The sequence below is a fragment of the Lynx canadensis genome, chromosome A1 (genome assembly GCF_007474595.2).
Source record: "Lynx canadensis isolate LIC74 chromosome A1, mLynCan4.pri.v2, whole genome shotgun sequence".
Taxonomy (NCBI): domain Eukaryota; kingdom Metazoa; phylum Chordata; class Mammalia; order Carnivora; family Felidae; genus Lynx; species Lynx canadensis.
This window is the reverse complement of record NC_044303.2, coordinates 105,924,452-105,939,475: the sequence shown is the minus strand read 5'-3', so window position 1 is coordinate 105,939,475 and position 15,024 is coordinate 105,924,452. Positions and strand designations below refer to the sequence as shown.

Genomic DNA, 15,024 nt, shown 5'->3' with positions numbered 1-15,024 from the left:
TCTCTAACCTGTTAATTTTTTTTTCTTCCCCTCCCCCATGGTCTTCTGTTAAATTTCTCAGGATCCACATAAGAATGAAAACATATGGTATCTGTCTTTCTCTGTATGACTTATTTCACTTAGCATAACACTCTCCAGTTCCATCCACGTTGCTACAAAAGGCCATATTTCATTCTTTATCCTTGCCATGTAGTATTCCATTGTTCTGACAGGCCCCTTGCCCATTTAGCGTATCCCCCTACCCAACACCCCGCCAGTAACCCTCAGTTTGTTCTCTGTGTTTAAGAGTCTCTTATGGTTTGTCTCCCTCTCTGTTTTTATATTATTTTTGCTTCCCTTCCCTTATGTTTATCTATTTTGAATCTTACATTCCACATGAGTGAAATCACATGAAATTTGTGTTTCTCTGACTTATTTCGCTTAGCAGAACACACACTAGTTCCATCCACGTTGTTGCAAATGGCAAGATTTCATTCTTTCTGATCACTGAGTAGTATTCCAATGTATATATATATACCACATCTTCTTTATCCATTCATTGGTCAGTGGACATTTGGGCTCTTTCCATACCTTGGCTATTGTTGATAGTGCTGCTAAAAACATTGGGGTGCCTGTGCCCCTTTGAACCAGCAATTTTGTATCCTTTGGATAAATATTTTAGTAGTGCAATTGCTGGGTCGTAGGATAGTTCTATTTTTAATTTTTTGAGGAACCTCCACACTATTTTCCAGAGTGGCTGCACCAGTGGCATTCACTGTTCCTCTTTCTCTGCATCCTCACCAACATCTGTTGTTGCCTGAGTTGTTAATGTTAGTCATTCTGACAGGTGTGAGGTGGTATCTCATTGTGTTTTGGATTTGTATTTCTCTGATGCTGAGTGATACTGAGCAATTTTCATGTGTCGGTTGGCCATCTGGATGTCTTCTCTGGAAAAGTGTCCATTCATGTCTTTTGCCCGTTTCTTCACTGGATTATTTGGTTTTGGGTGTTGATTTTGATTAAGTTCTTTATAGATTTTGGATACTTACCCTTTATCTGATATGTCATTTGCAAATATCTTCTCCCATTCTGTCAGTTGCCTTTTAGGTGTGCTGATTGTTTCCTTTGCTGTGCACAAGCTTTTTATCTTGATGAGGTCCAGTAGTTCATTTTTGCTTTTGTTTCCCTTACCTCCAGAGACATGTGAAGTTAGAAGTTGCTGTGGCTGAGGTCAAAACGGTTGTTGCCTGTTTCCTCCTCAAGGATTTTGATGGCTTCCTGTTACATTGAGGTCTTTCATCCATTTTGAGTTTATTCTTGTGTATGGTGTAAGAAAGTGGTCCAGGTTCCTTCTTCTGCATGTCGCTGTCCAGTTTTCCCAACACCATATGGGGAAGATGTCTTTTTTCCGTTAGATGTTCTTTCCTGCTTTGACAAAGATTAATCGGCTGTACATTTTTAGGTCCGTTTCTGGGTTCTCTCTTTTCTTCCCTTGATCTATGTGTCTGTTTTTGTGCCAGTTCCATACTTTCTTGATGATTGTAGCTTTGTAGTACAGCTTGAAGTTGGGAATTGAGATGCCTCCATCTTTGGTTTTCTTTTTCAGTATTGCTGTGGCTCTTCAGGGTCTTTTCTGGTTCCATACAAATTTTAGGATTATTTGTTCTAGCTCTGTGAAGAATGCTGGTGTTATTTTGATATGGATTGCATTGAATATTTAGATTGCTTTGGGTGGTATCAACATTTAAACGATATTTGTTCTTCCAATGCATGAGCATGGAATGTTTTTTAATTTTTTTGTGTCTTTTTCAATTTCTTTCATAAGGTTTCTACAGTTTTCAATGTATAGATTTTTCACCTCTTTGGTTAGGTTTATTCCTAGGTATTTTATGGTTTTTGGTGCAATTGGAATCAATTCCTTGATTTCTCCCACTGCTGCTTTGGTGTGTAGAAATGCAACCGATTTCTGTGCATGGATTTTATATCCTATGACTTGACTGAATTCATGGATCAGTTCTCGCAGTTTTTTTAGTGTAATCTTTTGGGTTTTCCGTGTAGATTATCATGTCATCTGCGAAGAGTGAAAGTTTGACTTCCTCCTTGCCAGTTGGGATGCCTTTTATTTCTTTGTGTTGTCTGATTGCTGAGGCTAGGATTTCCAACACTTTGTTGAATAACAGTGGTGAGGGTGGATGTCCCTGTCATGTTCCTGACCTTAGGGGGAAAGCTCTCAGTTTTTCTCCATTGAGGATGATATTAGCAGTGGGTCTTTTATATATGGCTTTTATGATCTTGAGGTATGATCCTTCTGTCCCTACTTTCTTCAGAGTTTTTATCAAGAAAGGATGCTGTATTTTGTCAACTGCTTTGTCTGCATCTATTGAGAAAATCATGTGGTTCTTAGCCCTTCTTTTATTAATGTGATATATCACACTGATTGATTTGCAGATAATGAACCAGCCTTGCATCCCAGGAATATATCCTACTCGATTGTGGTGAATAATTCTTTGAATGTATTGTTGGATCCAGTTTGTTTATATATTGTCAAGAATTTTTGTATCCGTGTTCATCAGGGGAGTTGGGCTGTAGTTCTCCTTTTTAGTGGGGTCTTCATCTGGTTTTGGAATCAAGGTAATGCTGGCTTCATAGAATGAGTTTGGAAGTTTTCCTTCCATTTCTATTTTTTTGCAACAGCTTCAACGTAATTGGTGCTAACTCCTCTTTAAATGTTTGATAGAATTCCCGTGCAAAGACAGATGGCCCTGGACTCTTTTTTGTTGGGAAATTTTTTATTACCAATTGGGTTGCTTTACTGGTTATGGGTCTGTTCAACTTTTCTATTTTTTTGTGTTTTAGTTTTGGTAGTTTATATGTTTTTGGAATTTACCCATTTCTTCCAGAGTGCCCAATTTATTGGCATATAATTGCTCCTAATATTCTCTTATCGTTGTTTGTATTTCTGCATTGTTGGTTGTGATCTCTTCTCTTTCATTTGTGATTTTATTTATTTGGGTCCTTTCTTTTTTCTTTTTGATCAAACTGGGTGGGGATTTATCAATTTTGTTAATTCTTTCAAAGAACCAGCTCGTGGTTTCATTGATCTGTTCTACTGTGTTTTTCTTGGTTCTTTGTTTTTGATTTTTTATTTTATATCAATGATTTCTGCTCTAATCTTTATTATTTCCCTTATTCCACCATTTTTGGGCCTTGTTTGCTGTTCTTTTTCCAGCTCTTTTAGGTATAAAGTTAGGTTGTATATTTGAGACCTTTCTTTCTTCTTTAGGAAGGGCTGGATTGCTATATACTTCCCTCTTATGACTGCCTGTGCTGTATCCCACAGGTTAGGGGCTGTCATGTTCTCATTTTCATTGGTTTCCATGTACTTTTTCTTTTCCTCTTCCTCTTTAATTTCTCAGTTAACCCATTCATTCTTTAGTAGGATGTTCTTTAATCTCCATGTATTCATGGTCTTTCCAAAATTTTTCTTGTGGTTGATTTCAAGTTTCACAGCATTGTGGTCTGAAAATATGCAAGATATAATCAATCTTTTTGTGCTTGTTGAAGGCTGATTTGTGTTCCAGTATGTGATCTGTTCTGGAGAATGTTTCATGTGTACTAGAGAAGAATGTGTGTGCTGCTGCTTTAGGATGTAATGTTCTGCATATATCTGTTAAGCCCACCCAGTCCATTGTGTCATTCAAAGCCATTGTTTCCTTGTGATTTTCTGCTTAGATGGTCTGTCCATTGCTGAAAGTGGGGTGTTGAAGTCCCCTACTATTATGGTATTATTATCAATGAGTTCTTTATGTTGGTGATTAATTGATTTATATATTTGGGTGCTTCCATATTGAGAGTATAAATAGTTATAACTGTTAGATCTTTTTGGTGGATAGACCCCTTAATTATGATAGAATGCCCTTCTTCATCTCTTGTTACAGTCTTTATTTTAAAATCTAGTTTGTCTGATATAAGTATAGCTACTCCAGCTATCTTTTGACAGCCATTAGCATAATAGATCATTCTCCATCCTCTTACTTTCAATCTGCAGGTGTCTTTAGGTCTATAATGGGTCTCTTGTAAGCTGCATATAGATGAGTTTTATCTCATATGGGGTTGTGTTTTAAAACCCCACCCTTCAGAGATTCTGCAGCTTGGATTCACACCGACTCCTGGGGTGAGGATCTCACTTAGCAATGGCCAGGTACCACCTTGCCCCAGAAAATGTTTGTGTGATCCTGCAGTGGTAGAGGTTCAGAGACTGGGGCAAAGGACAACACACAGCTGGCGCCAGGTTTTACCGCACTCTGGTGCCTTTTCCCAATTGCAGCAAATTTGCCTGCTCTGTGGGGTCTGCTGGTACCTTTGCCTTTGAGGAGGCCATATGGCCTCTACCAAATGCATATCAAGCAGGGGAACCACTTCTCCCCATGTGTCACATGGACCCCTCAGACCCCACTGCCTGCTCCCCGCCCTACTTCCTCACCAGAGCACCTCCAGGCACTGAGCTTCCAGAACTTCAGACTCTGCACTCCACTGTTTGTACGATCCTGGTGGTAATGAAACCCTCTCTTTTCTTCCTGTCAGCGGTTTTGGGGAACAGATTTCTTGTTCAATCACTTGCGAGTGTTTTTACTCTTTGTCTCTTTTTCTCTCCAACTCCTTTTGGGGGAGTGTATTTTCTGCACTTTCGCAGTGCACTGCTGTCTCCCCTCTGCTGTTCTTTTTCCCCCTCTCCTCTGTCCTCTCTCCACAAAAACAGCTTCTTACCCTCTTCAGCTTTTCTCTCAAGTTATGCAGATTGTTGTGTTAATCCTCAGATTAATTTCCTAGGTGTGCAAAAATGGTTTGGTGCTGGTCAAGCTGTGTTTCAGGGAGGAGATAAACTAAGGGTCTCCCTGCTGCCCCACCATCTTAATTCCGCCCCTGATAAAGTTTTCTTAAATCAAGGGTTTTACTGTATTAAGCCAAAATACATCTTGAGATCCTGAGGGTTTTATAATTACATCTCAATGTCCTAATGCTTAACAAGAAAAAAAAAGGGAACAGAAAATATTAAATTCTTGCATTTTGGCCAAGTCCAAATGGTTATAGCAAATTTAACTTTGGAATTTCCTGACTTTTTTGTTGTTCAAATTGTAGGTTTTACCCAACATTAAAGGAGGCTTTCAATTTAATTTCCCTATATTTAAATGTTTAAGGCAGTTGTGGAGGGCAGAAAGGATGGGAAGGAAGAAACCTTCTGGAGGACATAGTTTTAACAGCTCACCACTCAGTTGTTAAAAATATTCTCCTCTAGAAGCTCAGCATCCTCAATTTAAGTCTTCATTGTTTCAGAACTTGTAGAGGATTTCATCTTACTTGTTTAAAAGGGTAACATGATGTTTCCACCCTGTGTAAATTGGAAAAAGAGACAGAGAAAGGAAAGGAAAGGAAAACCCCTTCTGGTAAATATCTCCGCTTCCCAAGAAATACCATTGGGGGATGCAGACCAAAAATGTAAGCTCCTGTTGTTTGCCTGGGTATTCAGTGACTTTTATGTCTTTTGAAATAGAAGTAGCTTTGCAACTGTTGTTTTAATCTTAAAAAGCCCAGTAATGCAAGTGCCTCTTGCTGCTGTTACTTCATGCATCAGTTACTCCAAATGAGTGTTTAGAAAGATGCAGTATTGATTTCAAGCCAAAAGAGAACCATTTGTTACGTGGCTATAGAAGTGGTCTTTTTAAATAATGTCATGATTCTGCCTAAAGAGACAAAAGAACTTTTTAAAAAAAAGTTTATTTATTTTGAGCGAGAGAGAGAGAGAGGATGTGAATGGAGGAGGGTCAGAGAGAGAGGGAGAGAGGGAATCCCAAGCAGGCTGTGTGCTGTCAGCACAGAGCCTGACGTGGGACTCAATCCCATGAACCGTGAGATCATGACCTGAGCTGAAATCAAGAATCAGACGTTTAACCAACTGAGCCATCCAGATGCCCCCAGACCAAAAACAAAAAACAAAAAAACAAAAAACAAACAAACAAAAAAAAACCAACAAAAACAAAGCAGTTAATTAAAAAGTCCCTTTAGTACTCATTAAGGTTAACGCACAGAGACTATTTTAAATGTACTTCCTTAAGATTAATAACAAGAGGAAAGAGGGACCAAGAAGGAATATATAATAGTACTATAGTGAAATGCTGAGGTACCACAAGCATATTGATAGTAAATGATAGACAGCATCCCTGTACAGTGGATATACAGTGGATTAGGGTATTTTCCATCATCCTAAAAAGATATCTTTCCCTTTCTATCTTCATTTTGAGCTACTACCCTCTCTTTTCTTTCTTTTCCACATCAGACTTGGGAATTATCTACAGTTAGGCTCTATTCTGACTTATTCTAGAACCCTCTGCCATCTGTGCAGTCATGTGAAAGTCATTTCATCAAGATTACCAGGTAGGCTTTTCCTACTCCGTAGCTTGCCTGGTATTCCTGCAGAAAAAATTATCTACATGTGGTTGCCTTCCCCCAGCCCCCATCACTGGAGTGCCTGTGTCTGTCTCCTGTATCTCCTTCCTTTGTGTACAGCCTCCCAGTAGGCCTGTACACCACCCCACAGTTATGTCAGCCGAAGCATGCACAGATATTGTCTGTAGCACCTCTGGACCCAGCCTGTGGGTGTGTACCTTACCAGTGCTTCCCATATACCTCATTGCACTCCTGAACCTGGGGCCGCTCTTGACTCCTCCCTTTCCTGACATGACTGTCCTTTCTTCCCCATTATCTCTTGGATTACTGAGGCACCTTTCTTTGGGATCTCCCTATCTCCTACTTGTCCCACCGTGGCCCTTTGTCCACATTGTAGGCACAGTGATCTTTCCAAAGTCCATGGTTGGCCATGTCCCTCCTGTGTTTGAGTCCCCCAGCTTCTTGATAAAATTCCTGCATGACCGTCCTCTGCTTTCCTCTCTAGCTTCCTTTCTTTCTATGCACTCTTTGATTCAGTCCATTAACATTTACTTACTTCCTCAAATAAATCATGCCCTTCTTGCCTCACCTTTTGTGTATGCTCTTTCCTCTGCCTGGAAAACAGTATTCCACTTCATCTTCATAGCCTGGTGGGAGCCTGTTTTCTGACATGTTTTGGTGTGACTATGAATGTCCTGTGGAAGTCTGTCCTGACCCATTTCTCTTCTGTGTTTCCCTTTCATCCTGCGCTGCTCGTTGCACTGCTCATAGTATTGGTCACACCACATTGACATCAGGTAGAACTCTGATCTCTCAGCTACCAGCGCCAGCTTCTGGAGAAGGAGTCCAGCAGACCCCAGGTTTCAGCTCTGCTCACTGCTGTGAAATTCTGTTTGTGTCCAAGGAAACATTTATCTCGTGTTTTGCAACCAGCTGGGTCTCTTGTTATATTTTTATTTTTTATTTTTATATGTCATCTGTCACTGTTATGTGATTGGAGCAGAGGGGAGTACCAGAGCATCTTGACTGGAAGTCACAATCTGCATGTTTAGTAAGCCTTCCAGGTCATTTTGTGTGTGTGTGTGTGTGTTTGTGTGTGTGTGCACGTTAAAGTTTTGTAACATCTGTCCTTTATTTTACCTAAAAGACCAAAGCTATTTGACATGAACTTATTCAACCTCAGATTCTCTTACTACAACCCCATTTTCCATATTCCCTGCCTTTGATGAAGTGTCTTCCCATCTTTCCAGAGCAGAATGTTCCAGCTCTGTACTTTACTCCATCACCTTTCTAAGACTCCTGACTCTTGCTGTTAATTGGCTCAGTTTCTAACTTGTGTCTCTTCTCTTTCCTGACTCTTTGTCTTATCTACAATCAAGGCCATCTACATCAAACCTCTGTCCACTTTCTCTTTAGTCTCCTGTCACTATATTCTTTCTGACTTTGTTCACTGTGAAGTTTCCTAAAAGCATAGTCTGTAGCAGCAATCTCACTACCACCCCACCAATTATTTCTTACCCCTTTGTAAAATTGCCTTCGTTCTCATGAATCCTTCGTAGCATTTATCATTCTTGGTTACCCTGTTCCTTCTTAAATATTATTCCTTGATGTCTTAGTTTCCTAATTTTGCTATAACATATTACCAAAAACTTAGTGACTTAAAACACAGAGTTCTTTTTTTACCGTTTTGGAAATCACATGTCCAGAATGGTCTCACCAGGCTGAAGTCAAGGTATCAGCAGGACAGCCTATTCCTTCTGCAGTGTCTAGGGGAGAATTCATTTTCTTTACTTACCTGATTTCTAGAAACTTCCTTCGTTACTGGCTTGTGGCCCCCTTCCGTCTTCAAAGTTAATGGTGCAGTATCTTCAAATCTCTCTCCGGATCTGACATTTCTACCTCATCTCTCACTTATAAGAACTCTTGATTATATTGGACCCAGGACCAGATAATCCAAGACTATCTCCTCATCTCAAGATGAGTTGATTAGCAATCTTGATTCTCCCTTGTCATATGAACTAACATATTCACAGGTTCCCAGGATTAGGACTCTGACTTCATTGGTAGAGGCACTGTCCTGCCTGTCATATTTGACCTCTTTAATATATAAATTGTTAAAAAAAATGAATAAATAAAATTTAAATCACTTTTCAGTAATCCTGGTGATCTTTTCTTTTTTTTCTTCACTCACTTCACACTGATGGTTTCATCTGTGTTTATCTATAGCTGCTGGTCCCTTTATAAAGATCTACCTTGGATTTTCAGCTACTTTCTAGATATTATTAGCTCAAAATGTTAGTGATGAAACCATCAACTTCCCCCAAAATATTTTTCCTTGATTTTATTAATTTTGTTAATATAAGTTCAGTAATGAAATCTTACCATCCCTTTCTCTTATTCTTGCTTTGACTTTCAGGACGTTTCTTTCATTTATTATTTCCTTTCCTAGTCCCCCCTCATTAACTGTAGCCTGGACCATGTTATTATCTCTACTGTCCCTGCCCTGTTCTTACCTTAGCCCTGTGTTTATCAACATTGGCAGATATTTTTACCAAAAGTAAAATTCTCTTTTTATTAAGTTTTTAATTTTAATTCCAGTATAGTTAACATACAGTTTTATATTAGCTTCAGGTGTACTCTTTAGTGATTCAGCACTTCTGTACATTGTTCAGTACTCATCGTGGTAAGTGTACTCTTTAAACCCCATCAAAAGTAAAATTCTGGGGCGCCTGGGTAGCTCCATTAGTTGGGCATCCGACTCTTGATTTCAGCTCAGGCTGTGATACCCAGGCTAGATGTATACCCAAGTGAAATTAAAGCATATGTCCACATAAAATTAGTACCCAAGTGTTCATAGCAGCTTTATCCACAGCAGCCAAAAAGATGGAAACAGCTTGAATATCCACCAACTTAGGAATGAATGAATAAAATGTGATATATCCATACAATGAAATATTATTCAGCAATTAGAAGGAATAAGGTACTAATATATGCCACAACATTGAGAAACATTGAAAACATGCTAAGTGAAAGATGCCAGTCACGAAAAACCATATATTTTATGATTCCATTTATACGAAATGTCTAGAACAGGCAACCCTATAGAGACGGATGAGTTGTTATTAGTTGTGGATTTTTTAGTTATACTTAGGTTACTTACTCTCTGAAGCATAGAGGCAGGTCAGGAGAGTGCTGGGATGCAAGTACTTCTGGGGGAATGAACATGTTCTAAAATTAAGTTGTAGTGGTGGTTGTACAACCCTGTAGATGAACTAAAAACCATTTAATTTTTCACTGTAAGTGGATGAATTGTACTACCATATAATATTATATTTCAGTAAATCTGTTTATGAATAATCAGTGGAATTCTGAGTACAAGTAATACACACCATACTTTCAAAATCTGAAAAGGGGAAAGCAAACGTTAATTTTCCATTACAGCTTATTTTGCCATTTTGATAATGACTGTTGTCTTCATAAAGGCTTGAAGAAGGTAGCCATTTGTTGCACTTAAAATTTAGTCATAAACTTAAATAGCATATTCATGGTTCAATGTAAAATGGAAATACACTTTTTTCCTATACCAAAAAGAAAAGTATGCAGACTAGACCAAATACATGTAGTTCCTTGGCATTGATGGAAATAAAATACAAACACTTGTTTAAAACAAAATGTCTTGTTTTGTTTGTTCTAAGTTCTCTGTAAATAATTGTTACAGGGACTGCTTTATCATATGACGTCCGTATTGGGATTGACAGAATCTCTAGGGCAATGTCCTTAGAATTCAGTGATATCTGAGATCACACTTAGCACTGCTTATCAAATTATTCATTATATTCTGCTTAGAGTAAGATTTACAGTAAATGTTGTAAATGTTGGTTGACAAATAGGAGGTTCTGTGGTTTGGCAGTCAAATCTATCAGATGGTTTTGCTTAGATCTAATTCTCTTTAAAAAAAAAATCTGTATTCAACTTCTTCAAATTTCCAAGCTCTTTCCAGTCCTTCCATGGCACACCCAACAACCCTCTCCTTTTGACAGTGTTGTTGCTCACCTCCATTCCTCATACTCTCCCTCTTCTCTCCTTCATTTTTCCTTCCCAGTCTCTTATGCTGACTTTGCTTCCTTTGGCTTTCTTTTTTTATATGGTGGTGGTTCTCAGAAGTTCCCTCCTTAGATTCAACTCTTTTCATTCATGTATCTTCTTTGGACATCTCATTTATGGTTACATCTTCAAATATAGTCCATTGAGTTGGTGATAAATAACAAATGTACATCTTTACCCCTTATATATAAGTTTCAATTTTGTAGCTATGTAGTTGGAATTGCTGCCCATTTCTCATAAAAATCTCAAGTTCAAAAAAGCCAAAACCTGGCTTAACCTCAAAATGTTCCTCCATGTCCCATTCTCTGTTAATAGCACTACCATTGTCTCCCTCGCTAATCAAGCTAGAAGTTTACAATCCTGTTGCAAAAATCCTGTTGATTTCTCCTTCCTCATGTCTCATGAATATGTATTCTCTACCTCATCATAAAGCCTCCTCCATGCTGTCATCACTGATCACTGGACTATTCATTGTCTACATTAAACACAAGAATTACCTTTCTAAAATATTGATTTGCTTACATAATGTTTTTACTTAATTTAAACTCCTTCATAGACACCATAAATCACCTCAGAATAAAAGTCAAAGTCCTTGGGAGGACTCTCCAGGGTTCATAGTATGGCTGACTAGCTAAACTTCACTTCTGTCAACTTCCTACCCATTCTGGTATACTTTCCATGCTCCAACTGTGCTATATTTTCAGATATACTCACCCATGCTGGTTTCTATTCTTGTTGTTCTTTATTAGTCTAAAACTGACTGCATTCTACTTGCCACAGTAATTGGTTCAGGAATCCAGCCCTTTGCCAATCAGCATATTCTCCTGGCTAAAGGAATATAGATCAAAACATTAGGACAAAAGAGAAGATTTGCGGGTGCTCGTGGGAAAACGTTTTCTCTCTCCTAAGAGAAAGCCCTGGGAAGAGACACCCTCTCTTCTAACTAGATGTCCTAGTCAAAGATCTAGCCTAGAATTGCTACAGCCTTTTTGCTCCCATCAAGGAAGGCAGTCTAAGAATCAAGTCAGAGCACACAGGAGTGCATAGTTGAACACATCTCAGAGAAACTGAGCAATAGACCTTGGCTTAAACCAATCCTGACGTCCATGCCTATGGACATCCAAATACGTAAGCTGTTAAATATTTCCTTTATGTCCATTTAGACCAGTTTTTCTGATATCTGCCCACAAAAGCCTCCAAACTGATAAATAAACTTTAAAAAATATTTCAAGGGAATGTGGGTGGAGGCACATCAGATATGCAGAGGATGAATGAAACCAACTCCTTTTATTAAGGCTTTGCCTTTTCTTGTGAATACACTCCTCACCCTTAGACACACTTATGTATATCTCACCATGCAGTGTATACTTTATATTTGCACACATCCTTCTTACCATAAACATTAATGATAAATTTAAATATTAAATGATGAATAAATATTGGGCATGACTGTATTGAAATGCAGAGTGTTTTGGTCAGTTAAAAATAAAGCACTGAATTTTAAAAATTAGGGTAGGGAGTCTACCCAAAAATGAAATAAATTCCTCTTTTTCATTTAGGATTCCTAAATACTTGAGCGGGAGCCTTTTACATACAATTACTTGGAAGCTAACTTTTTTAAGGTTTGTAGTTAATTCTAAGAATTTTGAAACATGGAGTTTTTGTACAATAAAATATTTAACACAAAACCACAAATTTAATATCACTCCATGTGTTCCTCTCTGTTCCAGATTTTTTAAGGAAAAAGAAAAATGTCAAACATCTTTCAGTTTTCTACTCTTTGTTGTTAAGGAGGGTATTTGGAAATAGAGCACAAAGAAGCTCTTTATTATGAAAGGAAATGCCTAGAAATAAGAGTTAATGCTTAAATGAAGGACTTAAGGTTTCTAATTTTTAAGAATTTAGATCAGTCCTGGTCTTCATAAGTGCCTTGACTGTTGGTATGACTTTAAAGGATCAGAAGGCAACTTGTGGTGTTTCACCTTTGTGCTGCTTCCTACTTTACTGTGTTCTGTTCTCTTTTATAGTCTTCCTTATCCTGGAGTGATTGATCAATGTATTTGGTGATTAAAGTGTAAATTTCTAGCCTCCTTTCTGTTCTGAATCCACATTCAGTTTTATTAAGAAGCACTGCACTTAGATAGCAGTATAAGATGCAATAGGTCCTAATTTTGCACACATGGTTTCATTTTGTTGGATTAAATCTGATGGTAACAGCACCACATTATGTATTTGCTTCTCATGAAGTCAATTCATGTTAGAATTCTGCTCTCTCTTAGGGAATTGGTCAATTTTGATTTGTACCACTGTGCCTTCAGTGGCTAACTGCTAAACCTCAAATGAAGATATTATTTCAGGGAATGTCTGAATCTGATAAATTTTTTTTATGAGAACATTCCAAGAAGACACACAGGCTTATAGTTATTTCATGACGCAGCTTGTAGGCAAGAGTAACTTGTCAGACTAAATGGGGAAAAAAAGAATGATTAGATTAATAGAGGAATTCAAAAAAGAGATTGCCAACCATTTCTGAAAATTGTGGGGTTTAAAATTTCTTTCCTTGTATTTACAAGAATATAATTTTTTCCTGTTTTGATACATTAAAAAATATATATGCAAATTAAAAAAAAACAAAAGAATCTAAAAACTCAGGTTTGCTGGTCAGTAATCATCCACGTTTATGACTTTTCCCTGTATTCATTGGTCTTTGTGCTTTAAAGAAGATGGCCAACTACTGGGTTTCCCTTACAATTGCTCATTTCCTTGTAAATGTATTAGCAGTTAGCTCCCAGTGTACCTAATTGTAGTTTTGTTTGACTTTCGACCTTTCTCTGCTTACTGAACTAGAAGAAAAATAGATTAAGGCTTATGTAAATGGCCAGGTTTTCTGCTTTAGTGAAAGCTTAAAAGAAAGCAGACCTTTGATTAACGTGTAAGGGGATAGACTTGTCCCAGCATTGAGTAAGCTGAACGGGTAAGTGCAGGGAGGTACAATAGGAAAACTGGACACCTCCCAAAGCCTCCCAAGTTTGCCCTCTGCCATGTTTCTGTATTATTTTAGATTTAAAGTTAATTCCCAGAATGTCAAATATACCCATATTCAAATGGAAGTACGAAAACATATCCTGAAGCCAAATAGAAAAAAGAAAAATTTGTGCTGCCTCTGTTGGCTCAAATAATTAGTGTGAAAATTAGCTATAAATTTTTAAATGTATTTAGTTATTCCACATTTTAAAATGTAATCCCGTATGTGTTTTTTAAAAACCGTAGTAGGATAATTCCTAATTGATGTAGAATGGAAACTAAAACATTGACATTTTTACTTATTTTCAATTTAAGTTGCATTTGGGGGGGGAGAAAAGGATATAGAGTTTTGCTTTAGTTGGCGTTGTTTTACTGCCATGGGAGTTTGCTTTCATCTCAGTTCCCATAGATGTGTGTGAGAAATTCTTCAGGGTCTGAAACAAGAATATATTCAGGGTTATATGATCTGACCTAATCAACCATGAGTACTCTGATACTCTTTAAAAAAAAAAAAATCCCTTGTAAAAGCTATTTAATGGAGGCCTTTCTCAATCATCTTCTCCTCCTTCCCTTGATTAGACATCGATGAGTGCAGCGTCATTCCTGGGATATGTGTGACTGGCGAATGTTCCAACACCGTGGGAAGCTATTTTTGCGTTTGTCCACGTGGATATGTAACCTCAACAGATGGCTCTCGGTGCATCGGTAAGCCTTGGATTTTTGAAGGCACAATACAGTGCTCCTTTATAATAACAGAATAGCCCAAACACGTATGAAGATGGCAACGATTATAAAACCATTGGGTAAATGGCTGAAAAGGTTGTTTAAAATAAATGGTACCACTATTGAGGGATTGATAGACCAGGTGCTCTTTGCAAAGACTTCAGTTTCACAAGCCATCTGGGTTTGTTTTATGTTGTCAGAGTCATTTTGGAAATGAAGAAAGACTTCCTCAAGACATTGCTCTTGGCCAGTGCTAGAGACAAAAAGGCTGGAGAAAGATTTTTTTAATCTGCCTTGGAAGCCGGGATGTAGTAATTAAAGTTTCTTTTGTTGCTATGCATTCATTATGAACGGATGTCAGTGTCTTATTTACTTAGAGCTTGTTTATTCTAGTGAAAATAATTATTGCAGAAAAGAAATTGACACCTTTAATTTTGTGTTTTAAACATATTCAGAGTAGAGCCAAATACATTTGTATGTTTTCCTTTGTTTAGACAAATGAAACACTGCTTCTCAGTTATGATGTAGGTCATCCTTAATTGAGCAAAGCTTAAACTTAGGTCAACCATCCAACAGTGAACATGAGGGATGGGGATCCCTCCTTCAAAATACTGTGTTGTCATCCTAAATAATAGAAGAACAACAATGGCTGTCATAGAAGAAACAGAGGTAGTGGTAGTGAAAATAATAGTTAGCATTTATGGGGCACCTGGGTGGCTTGGTCATTTGGGCGTCTGATTTTGGCTCAGG

General features: G+C 37.9%; 1 protein-coding gene across 1 annotated transcript in view; it reads left to right on the top strand.

Moving 5' to 3' along the window:
- FBN2 (fibrillin 2) overlaps nt 1–15,024 on the top strand; it is a 255,055-nt gene that overhangs the window by 110,631 nt on the left and 129,400 nt on the right. The window contains exon 8 of the mRNA XM_030317707.2: nt 14,131–14,256. Coding sequence (XP_030173567.2) covers nt 14,131–14,256 — 126 coding nt within the window. The remainder of the gene's footprint in view (nt 1–14,130; nt 14,257–15,024) is intronic.